This window comes from Cyrtonyx montezumae, unplaced genomic scaffold (genome assembly GCF_038088225.1).
Source record: "Cyrtonyx montezumae isolate F1298 unplaced genomic scaffold, pur_monq_1.0 scaffold_22, whole genome shotgun sequence".
Lineage (NCBI taxonomy): Eukaryota > Metazoa > Chordata > Aves > Galliformes > Odontophoridae > Cyrtonyx > Cyrtonyx montezumae.
In genome coordinates, this window is record NW_027071959.1 from 2,268,176 (window position 1) to 2,290,043 (window position 21,868).

Consider the following 21,868-nt stretch of genomic DNA (forward strand, 5'->3'; position numbering starts at 1 on the left):
AGCGCGAGAAATGGATGGCGGTGATTTCGATGGGTTCTGTTTTGACAGAAATTAAGCATCTGAATTTAAATGAAGTAGATGGAAAGCCCGGGCAGCTGAGACTATATTTTCATAGCGTAAACAGTTGCAGAAGAAGATTAATAGCATCTGTGTAAACAGTTCGTCGCGGTGGAGAGGAGCTTTTTGGAGAGTTGGTAATACTGACGGCCGCGACGTGTGCCTCGCCTCCATTTGCCTGCAGCCCGCACGCATCCAACCTTCCCGTCGATTCTACAGTAAATATTTCAGACACCCTCAGTCTCGCTCTCCCTTCTTGCAGTAAATTACATATTAAAGTAGCCTGGTAACTGAGCACTGGTTGCTGCGCGATAAGGTCCGGGAAATCAATATGTTTGCCATGTGCCTGCTTGTTTATGACACCTGCCTGCAGAACAGTTGAGCAATGTTCTGTTTGCCAAGGCTGCGCTTCGGAGGCTCGTATCCTCCTGAAACAGAGTCATGATCTTACAGGAGAAGGTGCAACAGCAGCTATTGATTTTCGCTCCCTCAGTGCGGTGTTACATGCGTGGAACAGGGCTGCCTGACAGCCACCCGCTGCCTCCCATCACGGGGGAGAGGCGAGTGGTAAAATAACATGAGTGATGCTGTTGGATTGTGTGGGATGAGGGGTTGGGACACGGCCTCCGTTGTCTCCAGGGCTGCTCCTTGGCCCCTGCTCCTGGTTTTGAATGATCCTGTAACTTGCCTGGGAAGGGAGGTGGCTGTGTGGTGCACCGTGGGAGATGCTGATGTCTAGTGATGTGAGGAAGCTTCATAGGGGATCTGTCCCCGGGTCTTGGTGCAGGACAGCCTCGTGCCACGAGCCCCTTCCATCCAGTTGGGACTCAGCCATTACCAGGTTTCTGGGCTTACATCGTCACTATGGAAGTGCAGGAATCTCCTTCCGTTGAATTCAGAGGTCCTAAGCATCTCCCATGTGTGATGGGAGCCAGCATTGGGGACTGGCTTTAAGCCCTGAGCAGGGATGCTGCACATCACCAGATGCTTCCTGCAAGGCTCCTTCCAGGTGAGAAATCAGTCCTGGAGGGAGAAGAATGGCCAACACGAACATCACCATGAGGAATACCCACGATCACCCATTGCAGCAGTGATGGAACAAAATCAGTGCCCCCGCTCTCATTGGTGCATTCATTTGAAAAGCCAGAAGTGCAGAAAGAGGAAGAAAAAAAAAAAACAACACAGGAATTAAGAGGGAAATCTGCCTGCATGACTCACTTTTTTTTTTTTTAATCTAAAGTTAGCAAGCTGAAGTAATTGACCTTTTGACCCAGATATGAAGTTGGGAGGTAAAAGGCACGACTTGCAAGATTTTTGTAAAACTGTTGACCTCTTACAAGATTAAGTCAGAGATAATAGTAATTATAAACAGCTTACGGTGGGTCTAATCAATAGTGAACTTTACCTCCTTCCTAAAACTGAAGGTCAGGTTTTTACTGCAGTAAAGATAGCGACTGCTGGTTTTCCCACCATTGCTAGCAGTAAATGTCTCTTTTCGTAGCAAATCTATGAAATGAGTGTGTGCGATTCCCATGGGGGTTGGGGTATCGGGAGGGGGAACGGAGCTGTGTGCTCCTGGAAGTTGACTTGTGGCTCCTCTCACTAGGGAAAAATGAGGTCTCTGGTTAGCATCGCTGCGAGCAATTAGGGCGATGGCAGAAGGGAAGGTTTCTGCCTCTTCCTTCTCTCGACGTTCTTGCCCTCTCGTTATTTTACAGCGCGAGCAGTTGTCCTCAGCATGCAGAGTTAGACTCCTTAGCGAACCCGTCGCTGTAATAGCGATCAAAAAATCCTGAAAAGCAGAGCTCCTGGCTGCCGGCCATTCCTTACTGCGCTCCATTTCGGATACAGCATTTGGCAGAGGGGAAGCTGGAAGCATCGCTCCTTTCCCTCCCCGCGTGCTTCCCGGCATTGGTCGGGAGAAGGTCGGCTCTGGGCCGGCGCGGTGCAATGCTCCTCCGCCTGCACGAGCTGGAGCACAGCCAGTGTTTGTGAAGTTAAGAGCAGCCGGGTATACTGTCAGACTTAAATATTGGCAAACAGAGGCGGTGCATGGAAATTCGTCTGCTGTCATTTATTATGGGGAAGTTATACGTTATCCATCTCGTCGCCCCTCCTCAAGGAAAGGAACCGCAGATTTGCTTCTAAATAGCTGTAATGCAGTCGTGATGGATGTAGCTCGTTATTGCGGGTGGTGATAGGATACCTACGGAGTCGTAAGGAGACAGGGAATGCTGCATGTGGGCAGCACTGGGCACCCATGGGACAACCCATGGGGACGCATGGCACTAGGACCAGCAGGGCTCATGGCCTGCAGTAACCACCCGGAGCTGCTGCAGAGCTCAGTGCCTTCCTTGTTTGTTTGTCGCTGGCCAAGTGAGGCTTTTTGTTATGTTAAATCTCGTAGGTAAACTTAGAAGGAAGACAAACACTGCTCAAACTGTCGCCAAGGGTGCTATAAACAGCACGTTTGGACAGTGGCACCATTGAGACGTGCGTTCGGGAGAAGTTAATACAAAGGGAGCGGGGTAGTGCCGGCGCGGCTATGAAAAGGCAGTTTCTCTTCGTTTAGTTTTTAATTGCTTTCTTTCACTTTTTATGTATAAAAGATTGTCCATTTAATTAACTGAAGAATGCAATTTCAAAAACGCTAATGCTTTACACATGATGGCTTTTAAAATAAAAGTAGCGTTCTGATATTGCGCCGGGCTTTTTACGGGTCCGCATTAACCTTTGCAGCAGCAGATTATTTGAGAAAGGAGAGATCCCCCCAACAGCCCCTGGAACAAAAGGGGGTCTTGAATAGGAACCAGAGAGATGGTGAGCTTTTGATCCTCAGTTTACCTTGTTAATATTTCTGGACTGGCAGGAGCTCCCCTTTAGCAAACAGTAGGTGATTCCATCTGGTTCTTTGTCTTTCCCTGAATGTCACCTTTTAATCTCCCACAAACAGCATAATGAGCCATATCATCTTTTCTTCTGCGGCCCGAGCACCAGAGCAAGTGCTTTTGCATCGCTTACAAAAGATCTCAGGGTAGAGGGGAAGAGGGGTAGGGAAGCAAGATGAGAAACCCTATTGCAGTCCTTGCACCTCGGCCCCAGCTTTCACAATGCTGACGCTGCTATGCCGTGTCCTGGGCATGCAGGAGGACAAGTGCATGGGTTGCAGTCCATCAGTGTCCCCTTGGGGAGCAACTCTTGCTTCGAGAGCATCCTCCCAAGCTCTCGTGGTGAGGAAGGGATCCGCCGGCCCGATGTTGTTAGCATTCACTGTGCAGAGCAAATGCAACCTCCAGCCGTGTGTCACCGGCCACTGTGGAGCTCCTGGAGGAAATCTCAGGCCTGCATCCCTCTGCTCCATGCTGACAGTGTATCTTTAATTGTTATCATTTTGTTGTTCTTATGGAGTTGTTTTATAATGGATGCGCTCCTGAGCACACCCTTGCCACGACCCCTCGCTTAAAATACCCATTAGGGCCTTTTAAGGTTTGTTAGCTTTTAATGGACATGTTTAATGTGTACCAAATGGGTTGGGGGCAGGGGGAGAGGGGGAGCACGGAGGGCAGGCAATGGGGAAGGCAGCTCCGTCCATGCATCCTGCTGAACCACAACTGCTGCAGAACCTTTCAGCCATTGCACTGCATCCTTGGGTGCTGTCCCTGCTGTTGCATGGCTATGAGTCCAAGCAGAGCCTGAATTTAAGCAGCATGTCCGTGCATTCTGCTTTATGGACAGCCCTGGGTCACTTGGAGCCGGGGCTGGTGGTGGTTCCCCACTCGTGGCTGACACTTGGCAACATCTTGTGCTCCGAGGAGCCGGGTCAGCTGCTTAATGAGATCCACATTGGCCTTCTGAGATGATTAAAGCAGTGCCTTGAGTCCGTGAATTAGCGCTGCTGCTTGAAGATCTCCTTATCCGAAAGGATCTTCTTTAGCACGGAGGCTTCGTGGGGAGACCTCTTCAAGGCGACGTGCCTGCGTCGTGTGCGTGACAATTTTTGCTTCCCGAATGATTCACGTTTCACTTCTGACTGCCTGGTTTCCTTACACAAGGAGAAATCTGCCCGAAGCAGAGCCTGCAGCCTGCCTGCCCCCCCCAGGGCCGCTGCATCCACTGATAAACCCCCGTGTATTGGGCTCCTCGTGATATCAAAGGGTGTTTTTTTAATTCTTGATGCAGCACCCATTTGTTTTGCTTTTTTGGGTTTTTTTTTTCCTCTCCTTTGGATTAACATGTGCTTTTTTTTTATTCCACGAATCCAGGAAGGAAAAATCTTGTGGGAACTTTGGAGCAACTTGCTGGGTTTGTTTTTAAAAAGCTGCACGCACACACATACCCCCCCCCCCCCTTTTTTTTTTTTGTAGCTTAGAAACCTCTCTTTGTGGCAGAAGGCTGGGAGGGTTTGAATACCACATACAAGCGTAGGAGGCTGACTGAGACCATACGGCTTTATCATTCATTAATTCCTGTGTTCATTCATCCTTCTATTTAAACTTCTCTGTAAAGACGGTAGCTACAGATGGTCTTTTGGTACACGCTTTAGCTCGGAGACCTTGGCCCCGACAAAGGGGTACAGAGGGAGCAGCAGAGTGTACAAAATATTTCCAACCATTAGAAATCAAGTTCTTATTCACTGGCAGCGCCTGTTTTGAAAGTGAATTTATGCAAGAGCGTCATAACTCGAGGACGGGGTGTTTCCAGGAGTCAGGCTTAATTAATAGGCAAATGCTCACCGTACTTCGTTGTTTATTGCTGTGCTCCAGAAACTTGAGCGTTTCTGTTAGCTGCCTGCCTTTGTGTTGTACAAGCCCCTCTGCTTTCCCTCTTAGTGTTATGTTTTACGGAAGGAAATCAGAAGGATTGTGGGTTTTGTGTGTTGTTTTCGTGCTGGATCACCTCGTGCTTTCCTTAAACCCACCAGCAGCGTTTTCTCATTTCCCAGCTCGCGGCAGTGCCGAGGTTCTGGCATCCCTCTGCCCTGCACCAAGAAGGATTTGGGCCCGTTGGTTGGTTACCTGTAGGGCTGCTCGTGGGCAGGATGTTGGCCCATCCCTCCTGTGCCCTTGGATGCTGTCCATAGGTGCAGCTCATGGGGAGTGAAGAGGAGATGAAGGCATAAAAATGACGGAGCTCAGGGCTTCGTGCCGACACTTTAATCGTGGTGAGGAGCGAAACGCATAGCGCTCTGCCTTGTTTCTCAGTGACTGTGGCAAGGGCAAGCATTGGCACCGTCTGGTTTCCTTTGTAGAGATGGGACTGTAGGATAAAATGAGCACAGTGGGATGTGTGCCGCTTGTGGGGAGCAAAGCACGGCGTGTGGGCACCCCAAGACCCCGTCAGGGAAAGGGCAGAGCAGTAGTCCTGGGGGCTGTCACCCAGCACAGAGGGCTTGGGGAAATTCTGTCTGGCTTGGAGGCATCCTTGCCAAACGTGGACGCAGGGAGAACTGAGCATGCCAGGTGGGGACAGGGAGGCTTTTAAAAACCCGTGTCCCCTCACTGGGGCTGTGTGCGGGGGGAGGCAGCGTGCTGCTCCCTCTGCCCCCAGGACGTGGGTTCTGATCTCGCTGCGACTGAGCTGATTTCGTTTTACAGATTGAAATTTCTCTGCGATAGGAACGGATGAGTCTAATGTGAAAAATTTACTTAATAAAAAGCCTCATTACCCGGTGCTGAGGGGCTGTGAAAGCAAAGCGAGCGGCGTACGGAGCGCTCCGGGTGCGTTCCATCCTTCCTGAAGGAAAAGCGGGACTAAAAGTTTTCCGTAGGAAAAAAACTGAATCCTGCCATCTCGTTTTTACACACGCTGTGCTTAAATATTAACACCAATTGAGCAAATTGCCTTTTAACTGCCTTTATTTGCTTTCATTAACAGTATAATTTAAAAGCTCCAGAATTTGCATGGAACCTGTTGTGCATGTTGGGGAAGGGGGGGAACCGTTCATAAATTAATTAATGGTGAGAAAGCCTCATCCGAGAGGTCACGGAGCACAAGGGCAGCGGTGCCGTCCCGGCGGAGCACACCATGTGCTCTTGGCTGCAGAGAGCTGTGTCATCTCCTGGCGAACGTGGAAGATATGTGTTTATTTTTAAGCGGAACATCTTTTCAGCTAAGTAAAACTCATTACACCGAGAGCTGAAGGCGATGCTGTCGGTGCTGGAGTAGCAGGGGTAGAACTGGTGCCAGGATGCGGGGAGAGGAGGTTCCTCCAGTTCCACCCAAAAATTGGGGGGAAAAAAGGAAGAATCGCTGACTTGTTCTTGTCCCCCTCTTCGCTGTCCCCATCCCCACGTGCACTGCCCTGGCGTGAGCTGCTGACCGCAGTGTTCTTCCAGTGAGTGACATCTGCCCGCATTGCTCCTCCGTGAGATTACTCGAAATATGCTAAAAGTTTCCAGAATGATTTCACTGGATCGCTCGCTTCCTTCTGTACAGATGTTTCTGTGGTTTTGGAACCGGGGCCAAACCAAACATTATGAATGAGATACAGAGACCACCGTGTGCCACGCAACATTGACGGCTCCTCCGGGGCTTGGTTTATACGAGCTCTTCCGACACCTCCGGATTTGATAGTCGTACCCAAAAAGTATGTTTTCCTTAGGAGAGTTTCGCTATCAGATGGACTCTGATGGACTCGTTCCAAGCACTCGCGTTCCCATTCATCCCCGCTGTCAGTCACGGCCGCTGCCCTGCACCAACAATGCGCCTTTCTCTCCCGCGCCGCACGCGCCTCTCTTCTATTTTTTTTTTTCTTTCCACCGTAGGAAAAATATTTTCAGAAATCACGCTTACGAAATGCTGATAATACGCATTTTGTTCTTCCACCCCGGGAGCTGGTTTGGAAAAACGTGAGGTTCGTGGCCGCAGATCTTGCCCAAACAGCCCCGATAAAAGTGCGCGTTGTTCTCCGTTCTCTCTCCAGCCTGGCGCTCCTGGCCATCCTCGTGTTTGCTGTCTTGGAGCGCTCACTGGCTGCTACCTGGGGGGACCCTCGGCGTTTTAAAGAGGAGGGATGGAGCAAATTTCTGCACAGCACTTCTGTTTCGGGCATCTGGTCCCGAAAATGTTGGAATATGTTTCTAGCTTATGCTCTCACGCGTGGAGAACAGCTGATATCTCCTTCAAACAGAAGGAGCTAAGGATACAAAGCTGGCTGCAAGCTGCATGCGGGGCTTGGGCTTCTCCCAGTCGTGGCTGGGAGTTGGCTTGGGTGGCCTGGAGTTGGGGCAGTGTCACTGGGATTTGGGTTGGGTGACTGGGGGTTGTGTAGGGCAGCGATGTACTTGGCCATAGGTGGGCACCCAGTGCACCATGCCAGCCAGGGTGGTGCCCCACGTCGCCTCTTGGCCCCTCCTGCTGCTCCCCCCTTGCTCCGGGCAGTTCAGGCTCTCGCCAGCCAAGCGCAGTTCAGGAGCATTAATTTACTAGCTCATCGCCTGGCTTCTAATTGGACATAATTAGCTCTTTGTCAGCCTTTCGAACTTGTGAGGTGATGAAGGGGACACAGGTGAAGGCAGCAGTGGGGAGGGCAGCAGGGGGCTGTGCTGTCCCATGGGGCTGCCCATGCCCCGGTGTGCCTCCCTTTTGCTTTTTGCCTTCCTGCTCCAGGATCTGTCAGGCAAGGTCAGCAGATCTTGACTACTTATTTCCCATATAAGTATGAACTCTGGCTTTTTTCATACAGGAGTAACTCTGGTTGCTTCATAGATCAACTTTGCTCTGATCATTTAAATAAGGACTGGGAATTGTGGTTCCGGTTTTGTGGCATTTTGGAACAATTTGTGATCCCGCTTCTGTTGGACTGTGCAGACAGAGTATTTCCAGCCCAGATTCCTTAAGCAGATGTGGAAAGTTAAGTTCAGTGCGTTGCGGTTGGGCTGTGGGGTTTTCTTGCATGGACACACAGTGCAGCGTTCCCCACTTCAGAGTCTGCATAACCGATCTGCTGGAAAACGTGGATCTCTATGGAGCAAGAGGAACACGAGCAAGAACTCCGAAAGCTTTGGGTTCCCCCCCCCCACCATGCCTGGACTCAGCACCAGTGAGCGCTCTGCAGAGGGATGCTACCAGCCCTCCTTCTTCTGGCAGGAATTGTGGTGTCACCTCCCTCCTCTTGTTCGAAGGCACGCCACAAAAGAACAGGGAAGAAAAAATTAATTCATCCCGAACTGCGGTTGAGAGGAGCCGTGCTGGGGAATCCTTGCAGGTCTCTGTGTTTTAAGTCTGTCTGAAGGTATCTATCTCTTCGGGACTGTCTGAAGAAAGGCTGTATAACAGCCAAGTATTAAGGTTTCATTAATCAAAGACACTTCCACTGCCCCTTTACAGAAACACAACTGCTTTGGCTGTCCTTTGCTGACAGCTCGCTAATTCATCTTCCTAGGGAAGGGGGGGGGGGGGGGGAACCTGCTGCTATCTATTGCTGCAGAACTTCAGCAATTGCCGTGCTCGGTGCTGTGTGGCTGAGTGGATGGGTTTGTTTTTGAAGTTTAGCCCCTGTGCTTCGGGTGGTTTTCCACAGACTCGAGTGTTACACATTGGCCCCTGCACCTGTGAAACAGCCCTGTAAATAAATGGAGGGATCTGCTTCTTTGCAGAAGCAACTCCCCCGTGGGGGAAAGGTTTGATGTGCACCCACAAGTGCTTGGGTGGGTGGCTGAAGAGTGTTTTAAAGGAAGGAAATTTCAGCATCTTTCCTTCTGGCTGCAGAAATTTAAAAAAAAATGGTTTTGGAGTCCCTAATAATAACAAAGTGTTTTCATCAAAGTGCTTTGTTCGTATATGTGCTGACATCTGGAGAGCAGAGATAGATATTTTCCTTAAGACTGTATTTTCAACCCATGAGCTCTTCCCTTGCTGTTAATTAATCCTTTGTAGTTTAGTGACTGATGAAATCATGACTCTATGAAATTTTAATCCTTGCGCTGTATAGACACAACTGACATTATCAGAGGACCCCAGGTGTGTTCTTGAAATTAGTTTGTTGAATCTATTGCATATTTGATTACCTTATAAAAATCCCCAGGATCTGGGCCATGCGTTTGAAAGAACGCGTTTCCCTGTAATTTCTGTGTGTCTACAGTAAATGTGTGAGGTTAGCAGCCTGGCTGCTGCCGAGGGAGGGGAGCAGGGGGCACAAAACAATTACATGGGATGCACTGGGGAGGGACGGAGGCTCGGGAGGACATCAGCATCTTTGCACCGAGGCGAGCTGCTGGGAAACGCGCATCTCCCTGTCGCACTGGAACAGCTGAGCTTGTGATGGATTTATTTCATCCAGCACGATTGACCCAGAGGAGCTGGCAGTGGGGAAGGGGCCACGAGCGCTGCCGTGGGCTGATGGGGTGGGAGATGGGGCAAGAAGTGGGGTACCCCCAGTGCTGATATGCTGCCAACCGTGTCCCCATGGGTCAGGTCTGGTGACTGTGCCATCTGCACGGGGAATGGAGCCATAAGAAACATCCCCCGCCCCTCACATCCCACTCTTGGGTTAAGTCTGCCCTTTGTTTTGGCCATGCTCAGCATCCTCTTGTTTTCTCCACTCTCCCTTTCCGTCCTGTTTTTGGTTCTCTATGGAGTTGGGCCATCTCATCCCTGGGCACTGGGGTGGATGGATCCCAGGGGATCCCTTCGGCATCAGTTGGGAGGAGGATCCCAGCTCTGTGCCTTTGGGCATCCCAGGACCGGTCTGTGTGCATCGCACAAGCAGGACAAGCTCTTGTGTATAATTAATGGCACTAAGCATCTGAAGTCATGCCAGAACCATTACCTTCTGCCTCCGAAGTGGGACATCTGGGCAATTAGGAGCTGCGGGGTTTTTATGTAAGGAGCCCTGCGCTCTCCTGACCGCTTTGCCAAATTCTGAAGTACGTGCAGCCTTCGCGTACGAGCTGGGCTTCCAGCCTCTGCCTCCAAATGTCCAGAGCTTCCCCCCTGGCCAGTGGGGAAAGGCAGTTTGTGGGGCAAAGGGAGAGAGCAGAGCAGAGCTGAGTGCCAACAGTGGGCAGCTCATTAGCTCAGTGGGGTCATTAGTGCCTTGACAACATGGTGCAGCACCTCCAGCGCTTGTGTCAGCTGCAGCCTGGCCCCAAAGGGCAGCACCCCTTGGAGTGGCCTTGCTCAGCGTGTCCCTGTGCCCCACCACTCGTGGTTGAAAGTAATGAAAGGACAAACCTAGCACTTCACAATTTGTGGACTGCTCCAATGGGATCTGTGCTGCTAGGGAAACCAGATGATGAATATATTTTTAAACTTGGAATCCATGAACCACTTATTATTTCTGAATTAGGAATCAAAACACATGAATAATCACTCCATTGCTGCAGCAGATGTATTCGGCTTTAAGGTCACTTTGCTTTTTTGTTGAAATTTTGTATTTTTCAAAATAAGTTCCTCTGCTTCTCTCTTTGACATCTCTGACATCCATGTCATGTTTGCTCAACTTCCTAGTCAAAACAAGTGTTATGCCAAGCGCAGCGCTGCAGGGTCAGTGTAACCCATGAAAGCAAACACTATTCTTTTATTTTTCAATACATCAGTGTCACTAGATGCCCGAAGAATATGGACGATGATTCTGGAGTGCCAAATTAGTGCTGGCTATTCTAAGCAGGGCTGCGTGAATCAGAATGCATTAACCCCTTGGTGCTTGCACATTCGGTCTCGTGACATGACCCAGTGGTGCTGAGGCACTGCCTGATGTCCGCAGCCCAGGGCTTGGCTGTGGTGGCCGTGGGCAGGTGGTGGGCCTGGCCGTGGATGTCCCACAGCAGTTCTCTGCACAGAGCTGCTGGTGTTGGTATAATTCCATCAGTTTGTAAAACCCAGGAGCGGGGAGGTATTGGATTTTCAAGGTGAATATTACGAAGTGCCAAGTACAGCTAACGCGAGCATGGAAAAGTACTGAGAGCTCAAGTGGGGTTGATCTCCAATTTCAGAATCCTTCAGCAGTTGGATGGAGACTTGGTTTTCTAAGATGTTGGCGTTGCTCTGAAGTGCTGTCAGAGTGGCACAACAGAGATCATTCAGTCATTATGGTTGGAAAACACCTCTAAGATCATCACGTCTAACCCCACCCCATTCCCACCATGCCCACTAAGCACGTCCCTGCAGGTGGTGTTGCTCGGTTATTGCTCTCTTCCAATATCTGAAAGGTGCTCACAGTGAGAGCAAGGTTGGTCTCTTCTCACTGCTGACAGTGACAGGATGAGGAGAAACTGCCTTAAGTTGTGACAGGGTAAGTTTAGGTTGGATATCAGGAAACACTTCTGTACAGAAAGGGTTGTTAGGGACTGGAATGGGCTCTGCAGGGAGGTGGTGGAGCCACCATCCCTGGATGTGTTTAAAGACTGTTTGGATGTGGTGCTCAGGGATGTGGAGGGCTGTTAGAGTTCAGGCAGTGTGGTTAGGTCCTGGCTGGACTCGATGGTCTTGAAGGTCTTTTCCAACCGGAGCGATCCTATGATTCTATGTAGCTTTCAGACCCTCGATGACGCACAAGAGTCACATCCAAAGCGTCGTTCCAGAGCACGGCAGAAAACACCTGACATCTCTTCAGCCCTCCACGCTCCTGCCAGTTTTTCTTTGTCCTCTGGTGTGTGTCCGTAGGCCTGGAAGCTGACGGTCCCCAGGAGGCAGCGGGCTGAACGAAGGTGCTGCTGCGTGTGCTGTCCTCGGGCGCACAGCTGGGACGGTCACTTCTCTTTCGCAGCACTTTCGTTCGTGCAGGATTTAAGAACAAAGGCAGGCAGCATGCTTTTAGTGTCTTTTGGTTTGTTCGGTTGGTTGTGTGCTGGTTTTTTTTTTCATGTAAGATGAGGCAAAACAGGAGGGATCCGTTTCTCAACTTCTTTAAAAAGAAGGGGAAGTGTCAGCGTCTTGGTGTAATGATGTCAGCATCCTCTTGAAGCTGCAATGATGAGCTTCTTCATCACAGATATCACATGGGCACTGGGTTTTAGTGCCCTGCATTGATAGCTATCCCCTCTGCCTCCCTTTCTTTTTCTCTTTTTAATTCAGAAATCTTTATTTCCCGCTCCTACGAGGTTTTATTTCGAAGTGCAGTGGCGGTTTGAGGGCAACTTTTTTTTTTTTTTCCTTTTTAAATCTGTTAAACCAAAAGGAAGGGCTCTGCTCCCTTCCCCCCTTTCCCTTACACCCTTAATAGCTCTTCCTGCTATTTTAGTCTGCTGTGTTTGGCGACGAAGGCCCTGGCAGTGCTGCAGCGGTGCCATCGGCTCCAGCCAGCACGCGGTTGGATGTCATTGAGATGAGCTGCAGATATAACACTCTGATCTAAGTTGCATGCACTTGCTTTCTCCTCATCACCAGCTGCAAGCAGCCATTGGGTGCTGCCTCCTCTTCTGCATCGCTCCTGCCCATGGGTGGGTGCCCCTGGGCTGGGGGCAATGCTGGGTGCCCCCGTCCTCCCCAAATTGCTTTCTATTTAGGCAAGCTTGGCGAGCCGAGCTGGCGCCATGCTTTCCCCACGCGGTAATTGTTGCATCCCCAGGCTCCTTCCTTATCTCTGCTCCCAATTCCACTTTTCTATTTGCAGCCAATATAGAACGTGGGTTTTGTCGCCCGCTTTCCACCTGGTGACCTTGGTTCTCCACGAGGTCCCCGCTGTAAATGAGATGTGGCATCGCCGCGTGTACCTTGATAAAATATATCAGCAGATTAATTGATTTTCATATTGATTTGCCGGGGCGAGAAGGGGGTGTGGGTGAAAGCCGAGCGTCCCCTAATGGCACCGTGCGCCGATGCCATCGCCTGGTGCTCGCGGGGATGCGATGGGGCTGTGGGGCAGGATCAGTGCTCAGAAGCAAAGGGGGAATTTGGGGCCAGGAGGCGCATCTGGCGCCGGCACGCTGCGCGCTCAGCTGCGTGCACGCTGACAGGTGATTGGTGTTATTAGGATAAGTGAGCTCACCCCGCACAGATATTGCTGGTGCTGTCGGCGAGGAGCGCGGAGGAACGCGAGTGAACCTGTTATGGAATTGGCAGCTTTTGTTGGTTGGGTGGGTGTTTTTTTTTTCCCCCTCCGAATGATTTAAGCTGGTTTCGTTTGGGATGCGGAGCTGTGCCGGTCCTGGTCGGTCCACCTTGTGCTTTATGCGTGCTGTTTGCAGCACGGGGGGAACACAGCAGCCGACGGTTCCGCATCTGATGGAACAACGTATTTATAGCCTGGTATAAATAAAATCAGAAGGTTCCTATAAAACTCTGTTATTACTGCAGTACAAAGTTAGAAATGCTTGAGGTTTCTGCTGCTTGGCTCTCACATACGGCAATGAATATTTTATAGGAAAGGAAATACTTAGTGTCTGAATCTTTTTATAGTGCTGCTACTTACAAGGGTGGTAACCTTCCAGCTCTCACGCGCAATTGCAGCAGCTCCTCCGCCTCTCACAGTGCCGTGCACGGGGCCACGAGATGCTGCTGCTGTGCTCTGGTCTGGACACGTGCACTGAGCACCAGGGAAATGCACGGGGTGCTGAGGTTCAGTGCTTTGGGCACGACACCGGGATTTCTGGCTGTTGCACAGCGGAAGCGTAAGGAGCATCTGTGAATTGCAGAAGGATGGATTTCTTTCAGTGTTTTTTTTTTTTTTCTTTCAAGTTAGTGCAAGACTCTTAACGCTGTGTTAATGTGTATTTTTATCTTGCTTTTAATGTAGTAGGGCTCTGAGATCTCACTGATGCATCCTGATTTCCCCCGTTGTGTTTACAGCAACGAGATGAGAGGGAATGGCCTCAAGTTGCACCAAGGGGAGGTTCGGGTGGGATATTAGGGAAAACTTCTCTGCAAGAGTGGTCGTTGGGACAGGTTGGGTCACCATCCCTAGAGGCGTTCAGGAACCGTGGAGGTGTGTCACTGGGGGACATGGTTCAGTGACGGTACTGGGGATGGTTGGACTGGGTGATCTGAGAGGTCTTCTCCTACCTTCGTGAGCCTACCTGTGCAACCTGGTGTAGGGAGCTGCTTTGGCAGGGGGGTTGGACTCGACGATCTCTGTAGGTCCCTTCCGACTCCTGCAGTTCTGTGATCCCATGATTTCATAGAGTTCATACGATTTTCAATGAGCTAGCCGCCCCATCAGGGGCTCTGTGCACAGCATCACGTGTGTTTTGCTCAGCCCAGGAACATGAATGGGGAGAAGCTGCCAGATGCTGCCGTCTCCTTCTGTTTTTCCCCATTTTCTACCTTCTCTGCCCAGCACAAGGCACAGCAGCCAACCTGCTCCTGCAGAGCGCGTGCGCCTGGCGCAGTGTTTATTGCTGAGAAGTTATTGTTGCCAGTTGACCTCTGCCGTGGCCGGGATGGAGGAAACCGATGCAGCTTTTCATTGCAGAGGGACGCTGGCAAGGTTGCTGGAGCAATCAATCCTGGACCACGGGTTTTACCGGGGAAGTCTCCAGGTGCAGCCCTAGAATCAAGAAGACCCCAAACCAAGGGTTTTGCCCTCATTCCATGCTGGTTTTCCTCATGGAGAGTCAGGCGTGATGGAAAGCTCCGCGCACAGATAGCAGAGGGGACGCACGGCCACTGGGGCTGCTCCTTCTGGCAGCAGGTCGGGGCAAGGCTGTGCACCCTGCAGAATGGGAAGCGAGCGCTTAACCTTGCTGTGCGTGTCACCTCGCCTTTATTTATTAGCCAGGCTCCAGCAGCATTTCCTGGCGCTCCGCAGAGCCCCGTGCCAGAGCTGTGTTTGTGCCGCTGGGTGCGTGTGTCTATTTCCATCCTGGAGGTGACCCCAGGAGCCCTGGCTGCGTGTCACCAGGTTGGGGCTGGAGCTTTGCTCTCCGTTCAACAGGTATTGAGCAGAACTCCACACTGGTACAGCCTTTCCTTGCCAACGAGGCTTTTTTTTTCCTTTCCCCCTTCTTCCCTGCCTTTCCCCAGTAGCCACGCGTCCTGCCAAGTCTGTGCACAAGCCTTGAAATGACAAAGTACCCTTTAGTTAATTGCACAACGGATCGCCTAGAGTTAAAAGTTCTGATTTATATGACTATAGCTCTAACTGCTCAATAACACAGGCCTGTAATCTACTTTCATTTCAAACAGAACTGTGATTTATGGGGCAGCATGCCGCTTTAGCTCAGAAATGAGGTGTTCAACATATGCTCTGTTGACATAAATTTGGAATTTATCGCTCTTGTCAAAACTGCCTGTTGGACAAAGGTGCGTATTAAGGCAGTAAATGGCTCAGAATAGTTTTCTGTCAAATTTCCTAACCATTGTATTCAGTCTATTTGAGGGAAAAATATATACTTAAAAGTAATCAAATGTCCCAAATCCATGCATCTTGCTCCGAGAGGGAGGGGAGGGAGCTGTGGGGTGTGGGAGAGCTTTCCCTGGATTGGGTTTTGTGGGGAGGGGGCAGCTTTTGGGGGAGCTGGAGGGCGGGGGTGCTGGGGAAGGGATGTTATCAAAGCGAAATGGAAGGGGATGGGTTTTATGTAGCGGTGCCATGGTGGGATGGGGACGCAGGCTGCCCCGTGTTCCCTTTGCCACCAGCCCCATCCTTTTCACACAAAGCACCCCGTGGGGAAAACTCATAATTTTTACACCGCACGGTCTCGACTGACCGAGCCTGGAATTACTGTCCCTTTGAAGTGCTTTTTGCGGGGCATTTACGGGCCTTTTTAATTGCCTGCAGCTTGCGAGGGACCTGCCTGCATCCCAGCTTTTGTCCGGCCGCGCTCCCCGGGGGGGGGAGGTCCCGCTGCCCCTTGGCACGCGGCTGCGCGTGGGGCGGCCCCACTGCCTCCTGCCATCCCCTGCATCATCCAGCGTCACCTCCTCACCTGCAGACTGCAGCTTCCACAATTTCTCTTAGCGGCAATTAAAGAGAAAGCAATCCTAGAAAGAAAAGCTTTGAAACAACGCCCTGCGAGGGCAGGTGGTGCGGAGGTGCCGGGCTCCTTTTCCATTAAAGGGGAAAAACAAAAATAAGAAAAGAGCTTTTCCCACTTCTCGTTGCTCTCATTCCCATGAGCATCCTCCTGGGTAATATGCTTGGGAGCAGGCAGAATAAAATTTCGGCATCAATAATAAAGTGTAGTTTATCTTTCTGTACTTGAGTTCGGGCGTCGCTTCTCAGCGGTGCACTTCAATATACTTTCCACCCCCACCCCCCCCCTCCTTCTTTTAGGCACAACTTCAGTAAAACTGCACAAACACATATTGATCTTTCCCCTCAGATCTTAACAGCCTGAGCAGCTGTAATACCTTGCTTACATCTGCCAGGTTTTTTTTGTGTGTGTGTGTGTGTGCAGTTTTGCAACATCTCCTTAATCCAGTGAGCATAAATAGAACATTTCAATCATATTTTGCTACCAGGAACCCGGCAGATAAAGCGCTTTAAGACCTTGTTGAAAAGAGCCTGTGTGAGATTGCGAGCGATAAGATCGTCCTATAAGCAGCCGCCAAATGAAAAACTTTTGTTCCCGCTGAAATTTGTTGATAAAGATATTGAAAATAAATTACTCGGCGAGAAGTTGAGCGCTTTAAAACAATAAGCAGGTTATGTAACGACGGGAAAAATCAGCGCCGAAGTTCGATGGCAGATGCAGATTTCCAGGAGCTGTGGCACCCGTGAGATTAATGGGCTCTTTTGTTGGCCCCGCTGTTTCTCTCTGCTCTTGCTGGAGGAGGTGGGATGGATGTCTTAGTTACGAGTGCTTGGTGAGGGCTGAGTTTGGCCCTGGACGTTGTTGTCTGTGCCGTGGTGGGATGGGTGCTGAGCACGGTGGGGATCCACGCAGCGCCCTTCGGTGCCTTCATGGAGGAGGAGCAGTGCAGGCTGTGGGGATCCATGTGCATCCCTGCTGTCCCACCCTGCTCAGCCCATGTCCCCTCACCTCCAGACCTGCTCTGAGCGTGGCCACCTCCAAAGAGGGTCCCACTGTGTGTTGGTGCAGTGCGCATGCAGCTCCTCCCATCTGGACTTTCCGTTCCAGAAAACCAGAAGGAAATATTTCTGTTGGCCAAAAACCAAAAAGTTTGATGGCTCTTTCTGTTGGTCGGTGTTTTGCTGGGTTGGTTTTTTGTTGGTTCTTGCTTCTCGCTTTTGTGCACGTTGAAGATAAGGAGCTCTCTCTCGCAGCGTTCAGCAGAAAACGTTGCCCGTGTCTCTGTGCTGGTGTTGGCCCCTATGGATGAGCAGGGGCAATGGTGGGGGGCGAGGGGACAGTGCAGGGCTGGGGAGACACAGTCGGTGAGGTCTGGCAGGAGTTTGTCCTCACTTCTAGAGGAACACCCATAGAAAAGCAACAGTAGAAAATGGACACTGTGTCCTTGAAGTAGAATCACAGAATGGTTGGAGGTGGAAGGGACCCCCAAAGGCCGCGTGGTGCCGCTCCCTGGGGTGCTCAGGGACACCCACAGCTCCATCAGTGCTCAGAGCCCCGTCCAGCCTGACCTTGGCTGTGTGACTGTGCCAGTGCCTCACCTCACTGTAAACAACTTGCCTGGATGCCGTCAGCGTCACTAGATATAATATTTTATTTGTTATTCTCAGGATGGCTTGAGAAAAAAAATTAAAAAAATCAAACCAGGGCAATGTATTTCTTAAGACCCACTTAAAAACTAACAAACAAACACCAAAATTTTACTTGAACTAATTAACCAACTACGTTTTTATTTACCGAGAGTGCCTTCTCGCCCCAGAGAGGTGAGTGCTGCAGCTTTGGCTGTGCCCTCCCCAACAAAAAGGTTTGAAGCTGTAGGTGCAGAACTCTGCTTAGCCTGAACTGCAGAAGTGTGACAGTCATGTCCGTAATTAAAAATGCAAAATTAGAAGATTGTCACTTATTTAGCTGACTTCTTGGCAGTAGAAGTCTGTCAGGAGGCTTGTGTTTTATTTATTTTTGCAAGGCAGATAAATCCTTTGGATTCTAAAGTGCCTTGGCCTGAATTCGTGCATGACTCTTAATCCTCTGCTATGACACAGTGAATTCAGGACAAGCTTGATTAATAATTATATTCTACAGCAAAGTTGAGGGTTGAAACAAACTTGCTCTTCAGCTTTTTGCTGTCTTGTCTTTCTTTGGGAGAGTTTGCTCAGTGCTGGGTCTCTCTGCTGCTCAGCATTCCCAGTGCCACGGTTCAGCATCCTCAGACCTAGTTACGGTGCAGATGTGGGGCTGGCTGCCTTGCACGCTACCTGGAGGAGCCATCCGTGACAGCCACGATGGGAAATGGCTTTCTTGCAGAGTGCATTGCACTGCTGTGTTATCTTGAAGCAAGTCACAGGCTTTCCTTCCCGGTGCAAGTTTGGGAAGCACATCTCAGGGCTCCTTAGTGACGTGGTTTTCATTAATTTCTAAGACAAACCAATGACATTGTTCTGATTTGATAAAAAAAAAGCCTCTCTCTAAGAGTGGTGCTTTAAGATATTTAATTTCTTTTGGCCTTCTTAACAGATTAAGCATCTGTAATGTTGACAAATATTTAGATGCAATCATTTTGCATTGAGAAATGCAAAATAGTTTCATTCTGCAGGCAAATGCAATGATTGAGTTCTTTGAGCAAGCAAAAAAAAACAAGGAGGCAGGGAGAGACTCCACCCCAAATCTTTCACCGATGCCTTTGACCGTGGGTGCAATTCTGACACCCAGACCATTGGGCATGGAGGTGAGGACAAAGCTGGGCACAACACACACTGCTCGGAGCCAGGCTGTGGCCAGCATTCACCATGCAGACCCATACAAGACCATTTCTGTTTTGTGGCTGGCAACAGCACAGTAAAAATATACTTGTCTTATTGCAAAGCAGTGATAAATGGTGGATTTGATCAGAGGTCGGCGTGTAGCTGTTTGGTGTGGTACTTCTCCAGCACACACAAATGCTTCTCTGTTTACGGAATCTGATTTTGAAATGTTGCATCTGCTGCTGCTATCACAAACTCTTCCGTGCCATCGGTATGAAAAGTTTGTGTTAAGTGAGGTGTGTCCCTTAGGCAAAAGCCAACAAACTTGGCTGGAAGGGTTGGTTACTTGGGGATGATATTTTTTAATGCTTCTGTCAGTTGCAAAGCTGGACTCGTTTGCAAAAGCATGAGCTTATCAATAGTGCAGTGTGGGGCACGTGGTGTTGTAGGTTGCACTTCTGGTTGTGCAATTGGGCAGAGGTGGGTGTTGTTTTATACACCAAGAAGTGGTGAGGGGCACACTTCTCGTTGTCTGGCTGATGGTTAATTTTTTGTTGACTGAGGCTGCATCTGAGTAGAAATTGAGATTTGATAACAGATGTGTCCAAGGAGCCTCTTGAAGTTACACCACTTTGTCATAAAGGGCACAACATATGGGAAGGAGTTTACCAAAATATACTGTATGTAGATGTCAGGAATGACTGATGGATGAAAACACATATCTCACAAATCCCACATTCAATGCTGAGAAACGTGGGATCGTACACAGCATGGCTTGGCTCGGAAAGGCCCTTAAAGATCATGGAGCCGTGGAATTGTGGAATGGATTGGATTGGATTGGATGGGGCCTTAAAGATTGCAGAATCACTGAATTGCAGAATGGTTGGGTTGGGAAGATCCCTGGAGAGCACAGAAGCATCGAATGGTTGGCTTGGGAAGGTCTTTAGAGATGATATAACCATAAAGTGATTGGGTTGAGAAGGTCCTTAAAGAGCATAGAAGCATCGAATGGTTGGCTTGGAACGGACCGTACAGCCCCCCTGCCCCTGCCATGGGCTGGGTGCACCCACCCTTCAGGTTGCCTGAGCACTTGCAAGGATGGGGTGCCCACAGCTTCTCTGGACGACAACTGACATGTCAGCTCCCATGAGAACCTTTCCTAAGGCACCTTTTAAACTTGAACCAACTTCTGCTGGCCCCTGCCTGCACCCCTGCGTAAAACGCATAGATTTCATGCGATATTTGGGATGTTCTCAGGGTTAACATTTGGAGCACAGTCCCCCCTTGCACTGTGCCTTCTCCCCAGGCCCCCCAGCAGCACTAACCCATCTGTGTTTTCCCCTAGGAAGCTGCACAGCGGTATGAAGACGTACGGATGCGAGCTGTGTGGGAAGCGGTTTCTGGACAGCTTGCGGCTGCGAATGCACTTACTGGCACACTCAGGTGGGTCGGGAGCAGGGTGCTGGCAGGGATGCACCCAGTGCCCACCTGCTGCATGCGTTGCACCCAGGTGTGGCCTCATCCCCTTTGCAGCAGCAAATGGAGAACACTTTATCCAGCACCCATCCCTCGAGATGGGACATCTTTGGTGTGTGTTTTTCGTTTTCTGATTGGGTTTTTTTTTCACCTTGTTTTTAAAGTTTGTTTTCGATTCTGTAATTGGGGAAATATTTTCCGTGCTAAGCAGCAATAACAAACTCCGTGTAGCTCTCAGTGCTCCGTGCTGCTGCCAGAGGGCTCAGGCAGCGTCTTTGCTCCCGCGTGCTGGGCAGTGCACGCTGATCCTCACGTACAGATACCCGGTGTGGCTTCATTAGCAAAACCGTTGCAGAATTAGGTATTCTCTGTCTAATGAATCTAACTATCGGGTTCAAATTATGCAGGCCCTTTAATTAAATAGATATAGGAAGGCTGGAGCGCTGCGCTGGTGAGGAGGCTTCTGCAAGTCAATTTAGCCTGATGTTCCTGTTGGGCATGCATCCCCATGTACGGCTAGGGGTTTTATTTAATTAAAATGAAAAGAAAAAAGTGCAGGTGGCCACCGGGCCTGTTAGCAGAGGTGTGGTGGGATGCTCCAAGGGGAGCGGTGCCGCACGCTGCCGTCTCTCTGGGGGGGATGATGCTGGCGAGCGATGCTCCGGGGTGGTGGTGAGCCTGGTTGCTCTACGAAGCAAAATCCCACTCTGCATGGGGTTGGGGGGGGGGGGGGGGTAGCATTACCCAGGGGCTGCAGGGCACGGATGTGTCCCCCCCCCCCCCCACGGCTCCCGCGGCGCTGGCGTGCGCAGCTCGTGTTTGTTAGCGCCGCTCTGGCTCGCGTCCCATCGCTGGCCGGCTGCCAGCCGTGCGGGTACAGTATGTACAGTGCGCGCCGAGCCAAGTTTGTCATCGCACAGGATTAATTTTTTTCTCTAATCTGGCAAGGGTTAGGAAGGCGGGGGGGGGGGGGGGAAAGCGGGCAGGGCGAGCTCTCCCAGCGCTCGAAAACAGCCGCAGCGGATTCCAGCGCTGTTATTTATTAAAGCAGGAGACCTTTGCACCTCTCCCCTCGCCTCCCCCCCAGCTGGGATGGAGCTCGGCTCTGCGGGGTCGGTTTGTTTTCCCGTTCAGCTTGCCTCATACACAAGCTGATGATTGAAGTGGGAACGTGCCCCAAAGGAGGTGGGTGCCCTTCCACCACCACTGCCACCTCCAAAGGCTGAGGGCAGTGAACGTGAGGTTTGGTTGTGGTTTGCATTTCAGACATACCTAAGGGTGTGCTCTGGGGAGACACCTGACAATGAAGGTGCACTGCAGCTAATGGGCAGATTTTAGGGAGCCCATCCCCATCACCCCAGAGCTGCAGGGCAGGGGGCACAGACCTCATCCCCTGGCATGGGGTCATAGCCACAAGAGGTGTCATGGAGCTTTGGTTCTCAAAGTGCTGTGTATGTCCTCTGTCATCCCAGTGATCCCGTTTTGTCTTTTTGACCAAACTCTTCCCATAGTGGGACTGAAGAAGCAATGACCTTCTTCTCGAGCTGAAATGCTCCAGCACAGAAGGGCATAAAACTGCAGGAGCATGTTTTATGTTATTGATCACCTTCCAAACTCAACCTGCTCGAGCCCGTGCCTTAGGACTTCCCTGTGCCCCGGAATAAAGGAGAGGGGAGCAGGGGA

The 21,868-nt window shown here is 50.5% G+C and overlaps 1 protein-coding gene across 2 annotated transcripts in view; it reads left to right on the top strand.

Moving 5' to 3' along the window:
- The window catches only part of ZBTB16 (zinc finger and BTB domain containing 16), a 70,670-nt gene that overhangs the window by 15,047 nt on the left and 33,755 nt on the right, over window positions 1-21,868 (top strand). For both annotated transcript variants that reach the window (XM_065738443.1, XM_065738442.1), the window contains exon 3: window positions 20,055-20,152. In XM_065738443.1, coding sequence (XP_065594515.1) covers window positions 20,055-20,152 — 98 coding nt within the window. The remainder of the gene's footprint in view (window positions 1-20,054; window positions 20,153-21,868) is intronic.